Source organism: Trichosurus vulpecula, chromosome 4 (assembly GCF_011100635.1).
Source record: "Trichosurus vulpecula isolate mTriVul1 chromosome 4, mTriVul1.pri, whole genome shotgun sequence".
NCBI lineage: Eukaryota > Metazoa > Chordata > Mammalia > Diprotodontia > Phalangeridae > Trichosurus > Trichosurus vulpecula.
Window position 1 is genome coordinate 430,901,627 of NC_050576.1, and position 20,192 is coordinate 430,921,818.

Below are 20,192 nucleotides of genomic sequence, written 5' to 3' on the forward strand. Positions count from 1 at the left end.
TAACTATCGCCTTACAAAGTGGCTCTGCCTCGTGAAGTGGTTCTGGACTTCAGCAAGATCTCTGCTAAGGGACTAGAGTCTCGGAAGGGGAGTTGTCTGGTGGGAGCCCTGAGAAGCAGGATCAGCAGCACTTTTGTCCCAGTGAAGAGAGAAGATCAGGGGAGAGCCAGGGGTGTCTGGGACATAGCGAGGCATGGCTGAGTTCGGCTAGATAGTGGTGTGATCAAAGGGAGTTTAAGTGAAGAGACCATTTCAAGTCAAGGGACTCCCTTCCCTGCTTCCTATGGCTGATAATGCATCCTTGGTCACTGCACACACAGCATCTCCATGGGAACGACACACTGAGAACCATCACTGACCCTGAGCCGTTGCTCCACAGGGAGCTGTCTTCTCCTTAGGAGTGTGGGGCTTGCCCCCAGCCCCCAGCCCCAGTCTCCTATACAGTCTCACAGTAACAGCCCACATGGCAATATTCCAAGGGATGGTGACTCTGGGAGGGCACCTCTCTCTCCCCTACAGAGCCCAGCTCTTCAAGGGCCTGGAGGATCTTCCCGAGCTGCTCTGGCCAGCCTGCCGGTGAGCCTCTCCATGCCTGCGCTCGGTCAGTCCTCAGACATCAAGACGCTGGGCTCACCCCCAGATCACAACAAGGCATCCCAAGGCACAGCAAGGAGAGCTGTTTGGAGGTCGGGCTTATGGAGCCCCCTGCAGGTTGCAAAGCTCTTTCCTCATGCCCTGGGAGGTGGGTTAGCAAGCACCAGATGAGATGCAGATGCAGAAAGCGGCTGTGGTCACGGAGGTAGAAAGAGGAAGAATCTTGAACCCAGGCCTCTGGGGACTCAAAGATTGTGTGCTCTCCACTGTCTTAACACGTCCCAGCATGAACAGGCTGGATGACTCACTTTTGTCAGATGGGGAAGATGAGGCACCAAGGATGGAAGGAGTTTTGTGACATTCACCCAGCGGCGACAATGCAGAAATAGATCCAAGACAGGCATGTTACTCCATCATTCATTCATTCATAAATATTTTGGAATCGATGTCTTAACCATTTTGTGTCATGAGCCCCACTGGCAGTCTGGGGAAGCCTAGGGACCACTGTCTCAGATTCATTCCTTTGGGGGATGTTAAATTTCAGTTAGAAGTTGTTGAAAACAAAGAAATTTTCCCCCCATTCAACTTCACAGACCTGAGTGAAGAAGTCCTCATCTAGGTAACATTTCCCTCCCGAAGAGGTTCATGGTGCACAGCCGATCCAACCGAAGCGAATTAGATCTCCCCAGATGCTCTAGGTCACTTAGAATAGCTGTTGGTGAGTGACTAATGGCGTCTGTCTAGGATAATGAGAACAAATGAGCCGGGGTGGCCAGACTAGAACAGCTGAGAGCATCTGAGATCCAGACCTGTAAGAGATCTTAAAGGCTATCTAGTCCTATCCCTTCATTGGACAGATGGGGCCTGTGGAAGAGAAGTGACTTACTGAAGTATGCTCAGGTAGCAGACTCCTTCCTTCTCAAAGGAACACCGGCCTTGACATCAAGCGTACTGGATTCAAATCCTTTATCTTCTTTTTCTCCTCTGTGTGACATCAGTCCCTTCCTCTGGCCCTCTGCCTCTTCATCCATCACATGAGGGAATTGGACGAGGGATATCTAAGGTTTCTCTCTCCCAGGCTTATTTAGGGAGCTAGGTGGACAGAGTGTGAAGCTTATGGTCAGGAAGGCCCAAGTTCAAATTCTGCCTCAGATACTGACTAGCTGTGTGATCCTGGACAAATCAACGAACTGTCTGCCTCGGTTTCCTCATCTGTAAAATAGGATAGTACTAGTGTCTACCTCAGAGGTTGTCATGAGGACCAAGTGAGATAACCTAGTAAAAGTAGTCTGCCAAATTTCAAACAGTAAATAACGTCAGCCGTTGTGTTTACTCTCCGCTCCCGTCAAACGGTCCCACTCGTTCTCCCGCCTCTGCGCCCCTCGTCACTGCCTCTGCCTCCCGGAATCTCCAGCCCTTTCGAAGCACAGCCCATATTCTGCAGAAGGGCAGTCAGCGCTCAAAATGACCTTATGTACTTTTGTGCACTCTGTGTATTTCCTTCCCTGTTTCCATGGGTCCCCTTCAGTAGAGAGTAAATTCTCTGAGGACGAGGCTCAACTTTTTTCTCTGTGTCCCTAGAGCCTAACCCAGTGCCTTGAATATAGTAGGTGTTTAACAAGGGTTTGCTGAATTAAACTCCATTCAAAGCCAAAATCTTCCATTTCAAGCCTTATCGAAGCTAGATTTTTAACTGGTGTTAAACAAAACAAGGCATGATTTAAAAAAAATCAGACAAGATATCTTCAAGGTCTACTATGCCGAGTACTTTGGGGTACAAGGAGAAGCATAAAATGTGGTCCTGACCTTTCAAGGACAAGTGTAGTCGGTGAGACAATATTCATCTAATGAGATAACCCCAGCCTCTCCCTTCATGAGCCCTCTCTCCATCTCCCTGTGACTCACTGTGATGCCTTCTTGCAGGAGGCCCCAGAATCCCAAGTGCCTGTCTCTCCAATCCCTGCCAGAATGAGGGCACCTGCCTGGAGACAGACCAGGGCTACCTCTGCGAGTGTCCACATGGGTATACAGGCTCCAACTGTGCAGAAAGTAAGCATGGCATTCGTTCTAACCAGAGCCTCCTGGGCCCTGACACCCTCTGTGGGGAGCATCGAGGCAGCCAGAGTGACTGTCAGCAACAGAGAAGTCTGGTTAGACACTGAGAAATAGCCCGGGTGATTCTGAGTGAAGGATTCCAGTCTCCACTTGCTCCCACTGCCAGGACACTGGTCAGTTTGCTCAACAGTCACCTCATCGATTCTTCAACGGGGAAGGGTCAATGGATGTGGGCATGTGTTTATACAGGGTAGTGTGTGCGTACACCAGCATTCATGAGTGTGAATGAATGTTTATGGGAGTGCGTGTTGGAACAGAGAAAACAGTAGGACAGAAGGAAAGAATCAATCAAGTCATGACAAAGGCTGGTCCTTCATCTCTTCCCCCTTCTCTCCTCTCTTGTCCACACACAAAAATGAGAGGAAGGCAGCTAAATCCTTCAGAAAGGACCTTGGCATTCCCAAAACCAGTCACCCAGGGGAGGGACAGAGCAGCTATTGTCCCGAACTGAAAAAAAAAGTACATTGGCTTTTCTCACCCTCTGGTGCTGCCTGTAGATAGTGTTTAGAACCAGAGAGAGCCCCAGGCTTGTGGGCTGTGTTTGACCATGGAACAAGGGCAAGCAGGAGGAACCAAGGGGACCTCCCTGCGCCATCGCTCTGATTACGTTGGCAGTTCATTATGTAAGCCTACATGTCCCTGTGTTGTACATGTTCCTTGGAAAAGTTTTATGACTTAATCTGGGCTGGAAGCTGCCTGAGGTCTCAGACTGGCTTGGCAACAATCATGTCAGGAGACTGGCTTTCCAGCAGCTGCAGCCTGACAGCACTTTCTGAGTACTTTGTGTTCTCCTGGACATACCTGCATCAGAAGTTCCGGGATTCTGGCAGCCAGGAGGACAGGACCCTAACGCTCTGGCTCCTTTCTTCTTTTTCTGAAATTTTGGTTGATATTCATTTTCCACATCTCCCAGGATCTGCCTCTGACCCCCTCACAGAAAGCTACCCCAAATAACAAAAAATATTTTTAAAGAAATAGAGGATAATTCAGCAAAATTGATCAATATATCAAAAATTCTGAAACCGTAAGCAGTGCTGCCTGCCCATGGATCTCCTGCCTGCTGAGCAGTGGGCGCAGCTGTTTTCTCCTTTCCCTTCTTTGGGGTTATGTTTGGTTTTTTGCAATTGTGCACGGCTCCTTTGGATTTTCTTGTGGGTTTTGTTATTTTCACGTCCGTTGTAGTCGTCGCTATTTACGTGGCTTTCTTGGTTCTGCATCAGCTCAGCACATCTCCCCATGTTTCTCGGCGTTCATCCCATCCATTGCTTTCTACTCCCACCAATATTTCCTTATATTCCTCTGCTGCAATCAATCGAGCCCTTCCCCCAATCAATGGCAGCTGCTTTGTTTCCAGGTCTTTGCCACCACAAAAAATGCTGCTACAGATATTTCTGTGCTCTGGGTCCTCTTCCCTTATCAAGGTGTCTGTTTCATGGTTGTTTACAGAGCTCCCCGAAGACTGTGAGTGCCGCAACGGGGGGAGATGCCTGGATGGAAACTTCACCATGTGCCACTGCCCCCCAGGATATTTTGGTCTCCTTTGTGAATTCGGTAGGGACCACAGGAGAAAAAGGTCTCTCTCCTTTTACTTTCCTCAGCAACAAAACTCCATGCCCCTGTCCAAAGACATCTGCCAGTGCTGCTGGCTCCCAGCTGGCCCTGCCCACGCTGCAGCACCTCCTCGGCACCTTTCCCATTCTCCCTGGGCTGATGCTGCCCCCTCGAGGCGCACCTCCGGCTTGATTTAGCACCATCACTTGGGGCAGGTTGAGTGAGAAGCACTTCTTTAGCAGGACAGGATTCCCTGGTCCCTAAACGGCCGCGAGCTGTTGATGAGCCAGTCACTTAAGGCCCCTGAGCCTCAGTTTCCTCACTGTTGCCTAAAAAGGGGGTGGCAGGGGGAGAAGGGGGAGGAGAGAGGGAGAGGCAGAGAGACAGAGACAGAGAGGAGAGACAGAGGGAGGGAGGGAGAGATAGAGAGGGAGAGAGGGAGACAGAGAGAGAGAGACAAAGAGAGAGAGAGAGAGAGAGAGAGAGAGAGAGAGAGAGAGATCCACAGTAGCCAAACTCCTCATAGCCAACAGGGGAGGGTGCCTGGGTGTTTTCTCACTTCTCTGCCCCAGGACAACTCAATGGTAAAGGTGAGGGCCATGGTTTTACAGGGAGGGGCACATCCTCACAGAGAGGAATCTGACTGGACCACCATCTTGGTTGCTACAAGCAAGGAATGGGTCAGTGGAACTCCCAAGGTACAATCAAGACATATGGAAGGTTCTAAAGTGACCAGGACAGGAGTACCAAGGAAGGAATATGTCTAAAGCAGAGACAATCTATCACAAGAGAGGCTGATCTAGGCTGTCTTGCACATAGTAGGCATTTAATAAATTATTATTGAGTTTAACTGGTTTCTAAAAAACAATAAAAACCTCAAGTCATTTTGGCCTCCACACCATCATGCAGGAAGACATGGGCAGGCAAGGATGCACAGGTTTTCCTTCAGGCCTAAGCATCTCTGCTTAGAGACCAGTGAAGAGAACAGGAAGACTCTGCATTTTGTATACACCATCGTTATTTGTTTCTAGACCAGAAAGCAAACCAAGTGACATAGAATCGGTGATTCATACATACCTCTGCTGAGTTAGTTTCAATCGTTGGGCACTGTGCTATAGAGAATAGGCACGGGGCATGCCTGCCCACTTGAACCTGGTTCTGTGAATCCAAGGCCAGAGAAAGAAATGGGTATGGCTTGGGGGTGGGGCTTCTTCCTTGTCCCTGCAGAAGTAACTGCCACACCGTGCAATGTGAACACCCAGTGTCCTGATGGCGGTTACTGCATGGAGTATGGCGGGAGTTACCTCTGTGTATGCCACACTGACTACAACACCAACCACTGTGAGTGGGGATGGGAGGCTGGGGGAGAAAGACACAGGAAGCACAAAAGAAGGGTGATTTAAAGAAAGGTGGGTCATATGACCAGTGGGAAGGAAAGGGGCCTGGACAAGGGGTCCTGGCTTGGCTCCAGTGCTAACTAGCTGTGTGACCTTGGCTAAGTCACTTAAGTTCCCCAGGCCTCAGTTTCCCCACTTGTAAAATGAGAGGATTGGACTCAGTCCTCTCTAAGGTCCCTTACTTCTCTGCCAGTTCTGCATGAAGACCTAGGAAGGAGAGAGAATGGACTTGGGCACAAACCAAGAATCAAAACTATTCAGGAAAAAAGGAAAGGTTTGTGAATCCTGGGCACACTAGATCAGAAGGCACTCCCTTGGGAGCCTAAGGGGTGCACCCCCTCGGCTGCTTGCCATCCTCTCAGGAAGGCTGTGCAAGGAAGCATGTTTGACCAGCTGGTGTTTCTACTTCCCCAGCTCTGCCCTCTCCCTGCGACTCAGATCCCTGCCTCAACGGGGGCTCCTGCGATGCCCATGACGACTCCTACACGTGTGAGTGCCCACGAGGCTTCCATGGCAAGCACTGTGAGAAAGGTACGGCCCCCAGGCTGACTCTCCCTTTAGACTGCACCCTTTGCTCTACTCCCAGATGGCTTTGGTGATTTCCCTTCAGGAAAACAAGCTTGGCAGAGAAGCTGATAAAGGGCAGGGTGCTGACCCTCTGTGTGACCATGAGGAAGTCACTTAACCTCTCTGACCCTCAATTTCCTCAGAGCACCGGCTTGGAGGTTAGAGGATCTGGATTCCAATCTCACCCCTAATGCTGACCACCTGTGTTCACAGCCCTTGGCTACAGCTTCCTCATCTGTTTAAGACAGAGACCACCCAAGGCACCAGCACAAGAGTCAATCAGTCCAGCTGCAGGCCCCTAGGAATTCTTGAGGAAACCCCAGCTAAGGAGACCCAGTACTGCCATGGTCACCCCAGGGCTTTGCCCAGGTTCAAGGGAGACCTCACCCACTAGCCTCCCAAAGATTTAAAAAGACAATGGAAAGGAGGAAGCAGGTCCATATGAGCCGCCAGTGACTCTGAGTCAGCAATAGAGTCCTTCCCCAGAGCTATAACAAGTACTTTTCATGCCTGGGGCAAGCTCCACAAACTATGCCCCAGCATAAAGAATGAATCAAATAAATTTTTAAGACAAATTCTGCGGGAGCATCCTTAAATGATCTTCATTCTTAACACCTCTAGAAACAAAGTCCAGACCCTTGCTCCCTTGGCCGGGGCTGGGGGCCAGCTATTTCTGCTCTGATAACACCTTGCAACAAGTCTACAACTGCCCTGCCCCAGCTACTTCCAAGAGGGCCATGATTCTGGTGGGAAATATCCACCCCAAGAAAGAGCCTCCTTTTGAGGTCAGAGTTCTGAGATCAAAGACAACTCCAAGCCTAGAGACAGGGAGCATCCCACAGGTGGTGGGCCTGGCTCTTCCCCTCTCTTCTCTTTCCTCAGTAAGGCCGAGACTGTGCAGTTCTGGGCCCTGTCGGAACGGTGGGACATGCAAGGAGTCCAACGGGGAGTACCAATGCAGCTGCCCCTATCGGTTCACAGGGAAGCACTGTGAAATAGGTAAGGTCCCCAGGGTAGTGACCAGCCAATAAAAGTCAAAGTCGAGAAGGGGGGGTGGGGCAGAGCACTGAAGGGCCCACAGGCCAGCAGCTGCTGACTCCTTGTACTCACGTTCTGTGCTCTGTTTCCAGGAAAGCCAGACTCTTGTGCCTCTGGCCCTTGTCAGAATGGAGGGACCTGCTTCCATTACATTGGCAAATACAAGTGCGACTGTCCAGCGGGGTACTCAGGGAGGCACTGTGAAGTAGGTAAGGGATGCAAAACCCTAAACTTGAAGCTGACTTCTTCCCAAGGTGGGGACAGTGCTCCAGCAGGCCCACTGGGAACTCCAACATTTCTCATCTGACACCAGGCATCTTTAGATCCCAGAAACAACGACTCATAGAATCTCGGATTCAGAGAACACTTGTATACCATGACCAATGTCCAGCTGATTTGAGTTCCAAGGGCCTGTAGATGGGAGTTTATGAGGAAGGTCCCATGACAAGGTCCAGGCAGCTCCCACTATAGGAAATCTAGTGACACCTGTTTGACCACTCACTACCTCCCATATGTGTTTCCAGAAGGATACTAGACCATCTTAGGAAAGGATGTGAAGGGAGGGGGAAGGTCTCCCAAAATAAAGGGGTCCATGGAGGTCACTGAGGCCTGGATTCCTTCTTCAGCCTCCCTGGCAAGTGGTCAGTTATCCTTGGATTAAACACCTCCAGTGATGGGAACTCTACACACTCATATGTGGAAAACCAAAACACTCTATTCCATTTGGGGGCAACCATCACTATTAGGAAATGCTTCCTCAAACCAAGCCTCAATAGACCTATCTGCAACTTGTACCCAAGGCTCCTGGCTCCATGATCTGAGGAGGCCTAGCCCCTCTTCCACAGGACCATCCTCCATGTCCTCCATGTCCACTTGACAAGTACTTAGTAAGCACCAGACACTTTGCTAGGTATTGTGGGCATGAGGACAGAGGACAAAATAGCCCCTGCCTTCAATGGGCAACTATCGACTGGAGGAAAACAGCGTGGATTCCAACAGTAAGTGCAAAATAGACAACACTGATAAGGAGTAATTTCTGGGTGGAGGATTCTAGCAACTGGGGGGATCCACCATGACAGTCTTCCTGTGCCTTAAAGGAAGCTAGGGCGTCTATGAGATGGAGGCGATGGGGGAGAGCATTCCAGACACGGGAGATAGTGTGGGCAAAGGCGTGGTGATGAGAGATGAAATGTCATGCGGAGGAAATAACAAACAGGCCAGTTTGGAGGAAAAATATGAAGTGTAAAGAAGAGTAATTTGCAATAAGCCTGGAAAGATAAGCTTAATCCAGAGTGTGAATGTCCTTAAAGCCAACCAGGAGTTTGTCTTTCATCCTCGAGGCATGAGGGAACTTGGAGAGTTATTCTGTCTTCCCCAAGCCTTATTTCTTCAGATTAAACATCTTGTCTCCAGGTCTTTCCACTGATGACCCTCAGATTGAGTGGTTCCAAGACCCTTCGCCATGCTGGTCACCACCCTCCAGACATTTGTCAATGTCTTTCTTAAACCATGGGACCCAGAAGTGAACATCTGCTCCAGACATGGTCTGGTCTGACCAGGACCTGCCTCACTGCAGGTCACACAGCCAGCTCTTTGGCTGCCCCATCAAACGGGTGATGCCTCTTCAGCTCAGTCACCCCGGAGCAGGATTCCCTATTTATCCCTGTTTGTAATGGATTTTATGAATCCAAGAATTAAAAACAGAGGCATCTCAAGGTGAAAGTAGAAATGAAAATTTACTACGATCCCGCGGGACAGGGCAACTCGGACACCAGGAGCACCGGGGTTCTCTCAGTGTCAGAGAGCGCTGGACACAGAGAATTGGGGTGTTTATATAGGTCCCTAATCACAATTCCCCCTCCCAACCTCCTTCCTCTCAGCTTGCAGACGTAAGCTTTGAGGGTACAATCTGGACGCGATAAATCTATCCTAGGGACAATGGCAAGGAACAAACAGTATGGTTATTTTTGACAAGCAGGTGATGGACATAACCTTCCCACTATTCTTATCCCATTCTCCAATCAATCTGAAGTGATAAATCTATCTTAATGACAGTAACAATGAACAAATGGTTTGGTTATCTGTGACAGGCAGAAGCCAGTTGTTGGTTACTTCATCTTCACATCTGTGGCAAACTAGCCTTTCCCGTCACCCATACATCTGTGACGGATATCCCCAGCACCCTTACACCTTGTCTCCCATCATTCATACCTGACTGGTCTTGCACATCTACATTGCACCTGGCTTTCTGGCTTTTCATCCATTTTTCTGCTGAGCTGAGGGTCCCTTATCCTGGGGTCAGTAGGGGGTGAGCATCCTGTGTCCTATCCTTACTTTCAGAGGATTTTATGGTTGCTGACTTATTCACCTCAACCCTTCTTTCTTTCAGGCCTCTCGCCATTAGGTAAATACACAGGATGTGAGCATCCTGTGTCCTGTTCTTAACCTCAGGGGCCTTATGGTCACTAGCTTAGCTTATGGAGGGGAAAACATCTAAGTAGAGAAATGGGACTCACTATCCTACTTAGTTCTATTTATTTAATTTGTCCTCTTTTATGAGAGGTCTTCACTCGTTCCACACATCCCCATCAAATTGAGCTCATCATTCCAGCTAGATACATTTCTGGATCCCAATTCTGTCGTCTAGAATCTCTCCTTTCCTCCCTTGTGCCACTCACAAATTGGATGAGTCATTTGTGTGCTCATCAGACCACTGATAGGAAGAGTTAGAGAAGAAGCCAAAGGGCAGAACACTGCACTTTGAAAGTTTAGCTGTATCTCCCACTTATGGAGGTCATCACCATGAGCCAAGGTGATTGCTTCCACCAGAGATGTATGTGCAATGGAGTGACCCACACTAGCAAATGCTATGTCACCAAGTTACTTCCTCTGACATGGGGTTTCAGAGCATGGCCTATAAGGATCCTGACTGAGCTCTGGGTGGGTTTCATGTTCTTTCTGGCTGTCCCTTTCCAGCTCCGTCTCCTTGCTTTATGAGCCCCTGTGAAAATGGTGCCACGTGCAATGATCTTGGCAAAGACTACACCTGTCGCTGCCGTGCTGGGTATACTGGGAAACGCTGCCAGTCAGGTAAGGTCCTAACAATGAATTGTGCATTTATGTATGCCAAGCATTGTGCTGCATGCTGGGGAAAGCAAAAGCAGTCCCTGCCCTCGAGGCAGAGACAATGTATAGTAGCTAGAACCTAGAAGGTACATGTAAAACAGATGGAAGGCAATCTTACAGGGGAAGGTACTGGCAGCTGGGAGTACAGGGAGAGGCCTCCTGCAGAAAGCCTAACCTCACGTCTGGGAGCTGACCCACTATACTGCCATAAAGACCCCCTTTATAGCTGGGAGAAAGGTACCATGGAAAGAGGACTTGGAGTCCCCGGTAGAAGTCCCAGCTCCCACCACTTCCCACTTGCTTCACTTGCTTGATCTTAGATAAGTCATCTCTTCTCTCTGGGGCTGTTTCTCCACCTGTGAGGCTCTCACTCCATGGTGCAGGGGGGGCGGGGGTGGGGGGGAAAGGGGGGGAGGTGGCTGTGAGCCAGAGGCCTTTTGGTAAACCTTTAAATAACATAGAAATGGAAATTGTTCTAAGAAAAGGAAGTGGGGGGAGATGATGGGGAGCCACAAAGGACCCCGCCCTGCCCTTGATCTCCCCCATCCCAGACAACTCAGTCAGCCCTGAGGCCAAGCTTGTGTTTGGTTTTAACCAGAAGAAGAATAGGGAGTTAGCAGGGGTGAGGAAGCTGACCCAGAGGAAAAGCCAAGCAGGGAGCCATGAGGGCTGAGGTCCCAGGAGGTGCCTTCAGAGTGTGAGGCCTTCTTGGGATAGAACCCAGATCATCTGCTTGTTTTTTTTATCCTACCCAACACCCAGCACATTTATTAAGTGAATGAATCTAGCAATGAGTGAATGCAATTCTTACTCCTGGTTGATCCCAAGTCCCCGTAAACCAGATCACACTAGCTCTAAAGTTTCTCTGTCCAGAAGACCCTGAGCACTCTTGGAGGTAACCGTGGCTTTTCTTCCCTTTCCTCCCCACGTGTGTTCTTTGTCCCTCAGAGGTGGACTGCGGTACTCCCAGCTCGGTGAAGAACACCAAAGTGAGATTTAACTCCACCAAGATGGGCTCCCTGGCCGAATACGAATGTGAGCAGGGCTACGTCCTCGTCTCTGGGAACAACCCCAGAGTGTGCAGAACACACGGACTCTGGAGCGAACCCCCGCACTGTGATGGTGACTGGGCTCCATTGTGGATATACCGAGCTTCTCCCCAAGGCTGGGGTGGGGGAAGGACCAGAGAGCCCCGAGTTTACACCCTCCCCCACCGCTCTGGCTAATTCTGAGCAGAGCCTGATAGTGGGCACATTAGATGAAGGCTGGGAAGACCAGGCTCCAAAATCACTGCCCAGGTGGCCCAAGACAAAGCTTCATCTCTCTGGGCCTCCAGAGATCGATGGACTTGATGCCCTATAAGGTCCAGCTCTAAATCTATGTCCTGTCTGTGACAGGGACTGGGACAGACCTTAGAGATCATGTAATCCAAGCTCCTCAATCTGCTGATAAGGAAAATAAGGCCCAGAGAGACTAAGGGACTTTCCCACAGGATTCCCCAAGGGGTGGCAAAGTACCCAGAGCTCTCCCCAGCACACCTGCCTGGCTGTACTTAATAAGGACATCTCGTTAAAAACTCAGCATCACAGCGACGAGCTATGATGTTTAGACAACCCCAAACCCTGCCAAAACCCTTTCACATACAGCATCCCATTGAGTCTTCTTCACAACCCCCTCGAGGGTGTAATGATACCCCTCCTACCTGCTTCACAGGAGGGTTGTGGTGTCACAGAAGAGAATGCAGGTAAAGCACATCCCAAGGGATTGGCACTGTAGAAATGCCCCTTCTTTTTAGCTGATGTTCTCTGAAGGTTATTCTAGGTCTAGACTCCTCTGTTCTAACAGTCTATATTCTAGGGTTCCTTCCAGCCCTGGTATTCTGTGAGTCTATGAAATCTAGAGCACCCCCAGCTAAAGCAGCGTCTACACATAATGTAGCTCCACCCAAAACAATGGCAGTTGAAGCTGCTTCCGTTAGAGTCAGAAAGACCCAAGTTCAAATCTGGCCTCAGTCAGTGTTTCGTCACCTGGGCAAATCCCCCCTGCCTCGGTTTCTTCATCTATAAAATGGTGATAATCATAGCACCCACCCCACAACATGGTTGTGAAAGTCATGGGTCTATAAATGCTAGCTAGCATTATCACCATCATCATCAAATATCATCACTACTGGCACTGCCAAAAGTGACCTGAGAGTTTGACACAGTCAAGGCCTAGACCCTGACCCATGGCAGCAGTCTCCAGAAGTGAGCGAGGGCTTCTCAGGTGAGGTGGGCAGCTGAGGAGGGAAGCCGTTCCAGGTTTGGGGGAGAGGGCGAACAGACTGGCTGTGCACAAGGGGATGAGCCTTGCAGATCTTCTCCCCAGTCTCAGAGAGGACTGAAGCCATTTTCAGGGGCAGTCACCTTCATTTTGGCTTCCAGACCAATAGATGCATCTCCATTACACCAGTGATTCCCAGTCCTAGTTTGGGCTCTCTCATAGGTTTCACTGGATTTTCCCAAAATCCTCCTAACAAGGTTGGGGGATAGGGAATGACCTTATGATTTTTGGTATAGGGAATTCCCAGATGAAGGAAATCCCTCTTCCAAAGCTGGTCAGTGCCTTCTCTGCAAATCAGTCCAAGATGTCAGGGAGGTCATGACTCACCCCAGGGTCCCCTGATCTGTGTGTAGCAGAGGCAGGACTTTCTGACTGGAAAGCCAGCACTCTCTTGACTATGACAGACTGCCCGCAAACCAAATTAATGGCCCTGTACTAAAGATACCATTTCCATCCTCTCTTCCCTACCAACACCCAACATGTCTTTCAGAAATCAATGAGTGTGAATCTCAGCCTTGCCTGAATGGAGGCTCCTGCAAGGACCGAATCGCCAGCTTCCTCTGCGTCTGTGGCTCAGGATACACAGGACCCCACTGTGAGCTGGGTAAGAGAAAGTCCCATGAACCCCGAAAGCAAACTCTGCCAGCTACACAGAGTAGGAAGGGGAGGACTGCTGTGACTATGCCCTGAGCAGGTTAAGGTAACTCTTGGTTAGGTGTAACATCAGGGCCTGTGCACAAGGTCAATCAGAGAAGGAAAAGTCACAGGTACATACCTAGAGGTATATGTTATCTATACAAAGACATGCACAATTTTGTATCTATTCATATACATATACATAGATAGATCCAGGGCCATCCTCAGTCATCCTGATCTATATCTCACCACTAGACCCAGATGGCTCCGAAGAAGACAGTGAGGCTGGTGGCTGTGCACAGCCCTCCTTCACTTAAATCCAATTCACCCGCAAGTCATGGCATCATCTTCCTTCAAGAAAGAAGGACAAACAGCAACATAGATAGACAGATAGATGTGGACCTATACACACAGCAATATTATTTGTGCTATCAAAAAAAACCTGGAAACTAAGGGGGTCCCCACCAACTGTGGAACAAGTGAATACACTGTGGTCCCTGAATGGCATGGCATGCCAATGTTGCCAAATGGAGAAAGGCTGCCCAGAGTCAGAATGCCTCTGACCCCTGTTGGCTGTGTGACCCCAGGCAGGGCATTTAACCCACTAGGGCCTGGGGCAGGGCTCAGACCATCTGGAAGCTAAACTTGTACATGGAGTTCCCTACACTGATGAAATCAGAGGTCCAAAGGAAAAAAGAAACAACCAAGAAGAGGAATCCTGAAAAATGTGGGCAGGCCTGCCTATCCGGGGTTCTGCCGCTGCTGAGTTCGATGATTTTCAGCTGCTTTTCATCCCCTGCTAACCTTCTTGGTGGTGAAACCAGTTGGCAGGGCCAAGTCTATCAAGCACGGGTTAGGCACCTACTGTGTGCAAACACCACACCAAACAAGGAGGATAAGAAGACAAAAATAGATGGTGTCCATGCCCTCTAGAAGGTTATATTCTGCCAGGGTTGTCCTAACAAGGAAACAGAAATAGAAAAATGGCAGCAAGGAGAGAAATTAAGACAGGCTTCTCCTTGAGAGAAGCCCAGGAGCCAAGCTTCGAGGGAAGCAGCTGATGAAGCAGGCCAGTCCACACAAAGGTCTAGAACCTGGAGATGGGGATGGCAAGGAAGGGCAAGTCAGCTAGGACACGGCCAAGAGGGACGAGTCATGTGGAATGGGTCCAGAAAGGAAGGCTGGGGCCAGACAGTGAAGAAATTTCAATGCCAAGCGCATGTTTTATCCTGAAGGCAACAGTGAGCCACTGAAGGTTCTCCGAGTGGGTGAATGATACTGACAGACTTTTTGCAGCTGAAGGAAGGATGGATCGGACAGGGGAGAGATTAGAGTGGGGGAGGGGGCTGCCCTAGTCCAGATCTATACTAGGGTGATGGCTGGAAAAATTGAGAAAACAGATCAGACACAAGGCAGGTTGTGAAGGCAGGATAAACAGCTCTTGGTAACTGACTGAAGATCATGCCTAAAGGAGATGAAGAGGCTGAGGAGTCACTGGAAGCATAGCCACGCCCACAAGGGAAGCACCCAGGCTGGGAAGGGAGGTAGGGGAAGACGATGGGTCTTCCATTTAGGTTGTGTTTAGTTTGAAATGAAGTGGGGAAGGTCTAGAGGGAGGCTGAGCCACAGCCTATCAGCTCATCGGACAGTCAGGTGCTTGCTAGCCTGAATGTTACTGTCCTAAGATCTTCCTTGAGAGCTGTCTGGGCACCTCTCTGATGGAACAGTGCCACCCACTCCTCTCCATATCTGCCTCATCCCAGGTAGGGACTTGATATTCTACCCACCCCCACTCTGCCACCATGACCACCAGTGCCGTGCCCACACTAGCTCCTGAATTATTTAGTGAAGGAATGAATATTGGGGAAGGAAGAGAGAAAAGGGTTTTTCTTGCTCACCAGTCTTTCAGAATGGTAGTATATGCAAGCCCATAATGACCATATGCATAAACACTTCTGATTTCTGAACAGAGATTGATGAATGCCAGTCAGATCCCTGTAAAAATGGAGGAATCTGCAAAGATCTCCCAGCAGCCTTTGTTTGCCAGTGTCCTGATGGCTTTGCTGGAATCCACTGTGAAATAGGTAAGGGTCTCCCTAAGGAGCTTGTTAGACTGTTTCTCCTCACTCTTCCCATCATCTCTCCCAAGCATGGGTCCCAGTCCTCCAATGTTAAGTCAGCTTCGCCTTCAACACTAATCTTCAGAACTCCCAAGACAGCTGTGCAGTTTCTCCAGCCAGGCCTAGGCTAGGAAAAGGCCATGCTCTGTTACTCCCCAAAGCTCTCCCCACCCTCCTTTCTTCTCTTCCCTTCTCTCCTTCTCCCTTCCCTGTGCCTGAGGCCTGCCTCAAGCTGACATACTGTGTTCACCACTGTGTGTGTTTTGGGGATTCTCCAGAAGTGGATGCCTGTGACTCAGGGCCCTGTCAGCACGGAGGAGAGTGTGAGAATGATGGAGGCTCCTATCTGTGTGTCTGCCCCGAAGGTTTCTTTGGCTACCACTGTGAGATAGGTAAGATGTGCACAGGTGTGGCCACGCTACTGGCTCACACCCAGCAATTCCAAACAGTCAGGAGACTTTGCTGGTTTTGGAGAAACAGCCCAGTTGGTTGTAAAGAGCCCAAGACAAGATCAGAACCCTGAGCTCCAGGTTCAGCCTCCCTTCATCTGCTGTGTCCATAACGGGCTGGTTGATTGCGTGCTCTGAGCCTCATCTGTAAAATGGGTTGTCGCAAGCAGCTTCTCAGGGTCTCTGTAAGGATCACGAAATATTGTGCTCTGGACCTTGGGAAAGGCAGCATCAGTGAGGATTCATTTGTGCGCATGTTAATTTGGCTTTGGGGGCCCAGAATTTCCTGCTGACAGCAGCCTCCTGACTGGCTTTCTGGGAGCCTGCAAACAGCACCGGCCTCCTGGGACATGTTTAAAACTGGTCCCCTCCCTTCCTCGCCCAGCCAGTGGGGCCAGCAGGCTTCTCGTCTTGCCCTGTTTATTCCCATTTGTGAGCTTTGATTTCCAGGCTGGGTTGTAAAATTCTGGGGCTCGGGTCGGGGCAGGGTGCTGTTTCAACAATCCAGCTAGCAGCTGTCGTGGGAGTGAAAGCCCAACACAAGCCCAACAACAAGCACGCTACCAGCACGCTGCAAAAGCACAGGTTCTTTTGACCTGCTTTAGTAAGGAAAGCAACGTTAAGGGGTTGACAGGTTTACTTTTAATCCAGCATACAAATATCATTCACTTAGTTCAGCGGAAAAAGCCAGCATCCTGAACTTCAGAGCAAATACAAAGTACAAACATCGACGGACAGACCTTGTCTGATTCAAATCCCAATACATAGTTACCAGAGTTTAACAAAGTCTCAGCATCTGGGTTACAAGCTGGAGGGCTCTTAGCTATAGCTGTCCAGAGTCTCCACGCCACCAAGAGGGAGAGCCCTGCGCAAATGGCTGTCTTCTCTTTTTAAAGCTTTTCAGCCGTCATCCAACATCATCTGAAGGACCAGAACTTAGGCTCCCGTGATTGGTTCTGGAGTTAGCCCCTCCCCTTGGCCAGCCCCACCTTGGGCCCCACCTTAGTTGCCAATCCACACCCACATAGGTTCCACACCTAACAGGGGTTTGGGCCTGGGGCTTAGCACCTAGTAAGGCTCAATGAAATGCACTGAATTACTCAAAGGAAACAAAGGCCAAACTCTTCAAGGGCACTTGGTCGAACTAAGGGCTAAGAGCCCATTTTGCTCACCCACACGGGGCGGCCTTCTTTTCTAATTCCGACCACACCTAGTACAGTGTTAGACATGCAAGAACTGCGTTGATATTGTCACATGAGCTTCAATGAATCGTGGAACTGCGTCCTGGGAGTACCCGCCACTCCGCCTGATGAAGACAATGGCCCATTCACATAGTGCTTTAAGTGCTTCTAAAAACTTGCTTGAAAAAGTGTTTCTCTCATAGTAACCCACAGTGACAGACAGAAGGCACCAGATTATCCCACTTTACAGAGGGAGAAGTTGAGGCTCTGAGGGGTGAAGTACTGTGCCCGTGGTTACAGGTCTGGGACGAGCCTGTGGAGGGATTCACACTCAGGTCTCTTGGATCCAAGTCCATAGCTGAATCACTTCTCATTCCTCCTCCCCAGATGGTCAGCCCCCAGGGCTATCTTCTGTCCCTACACAACCATAGGAGAAAAGCAGCGTGGCTCTGGGTTCCTGAGTGGGGCCCAGAAATTGTCCCCATGAGGGTCCTGAGCACAACAACTCCCAGAAACCCTCCTCCATCTACATATCTGTAGTGTCTTGGTAACAGTCAGGCCTATGCAATACACAGATCTGGGGTTCTTAACCTACAGCTCATGAACTTGGGTTTTTAATGTTTTAATAATTATATTCTGACATATTGGATTTCTGACGTAGCCCTATGTATTTTATTTTATCCTTTTAAAAACATGATTCTGAGAAAGGGTCCACAGGATTTCCCAGCCTGCCCCAGGGGTCCAAGACATCCCAAAAGGGGAAGAAGGCCTGACACAGCTAGGACCCACTGTCAGCTGCAGCCCGTGCCCAAAAGAAGGCCTAGACTTGAAGCACAAAGACTAGCGATCAAATCCTGGCTCTGCCGTTTCCTCCCTGTGCAACTCTGACCTTCTTCCCTCCTCCTTAGTTTCTACATCTGTAAAATGAACTCCCAGTTCAGAATCCCCAGACCCTCTGACTTGCAGTTGGCTATGAGAGGAAGCACAGAGTTGTAGGAAGCGCTAAGCTGGGAGTCAGAAGGCCTGGGTTCTTGTCCTGGTTACCACTGACTGACTGGGTGACCCTAGTCTGATCCCTTAACCAATTTCCTTATGTATCCCCTGCCAAAAAATGGCAAACCAATCCTACCTGCCACATTTCTCCTCTCTCTGGAGTCGCTGAGGTCAGACAAGACATTACCTATCAGATGCTGTGTGATGAGGTGCTCTCACTGCTGACCCGGCTGCATAGCGGAAGGACGGCATGGAAAGGGGACTTTGGTCTTCAGGAACCTGCAGCACCACAACAAAGTCAAGACTCACCCTCAGTCTCATCTTCCTTTCTCATTCAGCGAGTGATCCGTGTTTCTCCAACCCCTGTGGAGGCCGAGGTTACTGTCTCTCCAGCAACGGGTCCCACAGCTGCACCTGTAAAGTGGGCTACACCGGCCAAGACTGTTCCAAAGGTAAAGGGAGGGACATGCCTAGGCCCCAGCATGCGCGCCAACCTAAGGTGAGGGACCAAGCCCCACCCAGAGGGTGCTGGGCCAGCTGGAGGCTAGATTCTGGTACCCAGAGTAGCCTTCATCTGAGGGAGGCTGGGGTGGTGGTGGGGGTGCCTGTGAGGCAGGCAGGGGCCACTGGGGCCCTGCTGGGAGACAAGACCTCCAAACCCGACAGGGAGTCTCTCTTCTTAGAAGAATCCTACTAGAACCTGTAGTCTGTGAGAGCTCCCTTGGCTCAGGAAATCAAACATTAGAGCAAGGGATTTCCCTCATCCCCCTTGTCCCCAAGTCCAATTCCTCAATAATAGCCATTCATTTACTAAATGCCTACTGTACGCCTGACACAGCTGTAGATGCTTGGCTTCCAAAGGCAAAATGTAATAGGCCATGCCCTCAAGTAGCTGACACCCTATGAGGAGACACAAGTAAATGCAGCCTTGTGTTTGTGGGAGGAACTGGCCCTGAGGATATCAGGGAAGGAGGCAGATGGGCTGAGACTCAACTTGGCTCCTGAGGGACAAGTATCCAGAGCAAGGCTGCGTCTACAAGGGGAGACAGCGAGGTCAGCCTGGAGGGGCCTCTCAGGGCTAGTGGCAGGAGACGGTGCAAAGAAATGGGGAGAAGCAGGAGGACTCCTTTCCTTCAAAACCCAAAGGGACAGTGGACATGCCAGAGGGGACCTTGATACCCACCAAACAATAATACACAGACCATTCCCACCAAGCCTGTGGTTGTCCTGGACATTCCTCTTCCTACTGTTCCAATTGTGGTCGTGATGGAAGAATACATGGGGTCTCTCCCAACTGCCTGGCCTCACAGGGTTCCTGTCCCTCCCTGATCACACCCAGATGCTCTGAGCACAAAAGCCCCCAGGGTCCCATCAGCCCAGCGCCTCTCCAGCTGGCATCTCACCCCTCCTCCTCTCTCCTGTCCCATGGCCCCCAACATGAGTGGCAATGGGGCAGGGCAGGGGTCTTACTCATGCCCTGTTTTACCCTTTTCTCTTTGCTGCTGGGTTTGCCGAAACCCCCCAGAGCTGCTGCCACCCACAACACTCAAAGTGGAAAGGGTGGAGGACAGCGGGGTCTCCATCTCCTGGCGTCCCCCCGAGGACCAAGCAGCCAAGCAGATGATAGACGGCTACGCTGTGACCTACACCTCCTTTGACGGCTCCTACCGCCGGACTGACTTTGTGGATCGCAGCCACTCTGCCCACCAGCTGCGGGCCCTAGCCTCGGGGAAAGCCTATAACATCTCTGTCTTCTCGGTCAAACGTAACGTGAACAACAAGAATGACATAAGCAGACCCGTGGTGCTCGTCACGCGCACTCGTGAGTCCGCACGCAGGGCCGGGGGGACTCCTCCTACTACAGCCCAGCCAGTCCCAGCCCTCCCTCTCCAAGGCTCCCCTCCAGGAGCTCCCCAGCCCCCCAAGGCCCCCTAGTCACCCCGTTCCACTCTGCACCAGCTGTCACTGCAGGGGAAGTCTTCTTATTGTTTTCCCCCAATATCAAGCCCAGATTGGCCCCTTCTCAGCTTCCGCCCATCGGGCCTTGTTCCGTTCTCCGTTTCCCACACAACATTCCTTCGAGGATCTGACAGCTCTCCCGTC

The 20,192-nt window shown here is 50.4% G+C and overlaps 1 protein-coding gene across 1 annotated transcript in view; it reads left to right on the forward strand.

The window, feature by feature from the left end:
- Positions 1 to 20,192, forward strand: part of SNED1 (sushi, nidogen and EGF like domains 1) — a 102,092-nt gene that overhangs the window by 66,295 nt on the left and 15,605 nt on the right. The window contains exons 10-22 of the mRNA XM_036755829.1: positions 2,518 to 2,643; positions 4,156 to 4,260; positions 5,488 to 5,601; positions 6,072 to 6,188; positions 7,107 to 7,223; positions 7,355 to 7,471; positions 10,239 to 10,352; positions 11,337 to 11,510; positions 13,201 to 13,314; positions 15,317 to 15,430; positions 15,745 to 15,858; positions 18,428 to 18,541; positions 19,615 to 19,911. Of these exons, the coding sequence (XP_036611724.1) occupies positions 2,518 to 2,643; positions 4,156 to 4,260; positions 5,488 to 5,601; positions 6,072 to 6,188; positions 7,107 to 7,223; positions 7,355 to 7,471; positions 10,239 to 10,352; positions 11,337 to 11,510; positions 13,201 to 13,314; positions 15,317 to 15,430; positions 15,745 to 15,858; positions 18,428 to 18,541; positions 19,615 to 19,911 (1,737 nt within the window). The remainder of the gene's footprint in view (positions 1 to 2,517; positions 2,644 to 4,155; positions 4,261 to 5,487; positions 5,602 to 6,071; positions 6,189 to 7,106; positions 7,224 to 7,354; positions 7,472 to 10,238; positions 10,353 to 11,336; positions 11,511 to 13,200; positions 13,315 to 15,316; positions 15,431 to 15,744; positions 15,859 to 18,427; positions 18,542 to 19,614; positions 19,912 to 20,192) is intronic.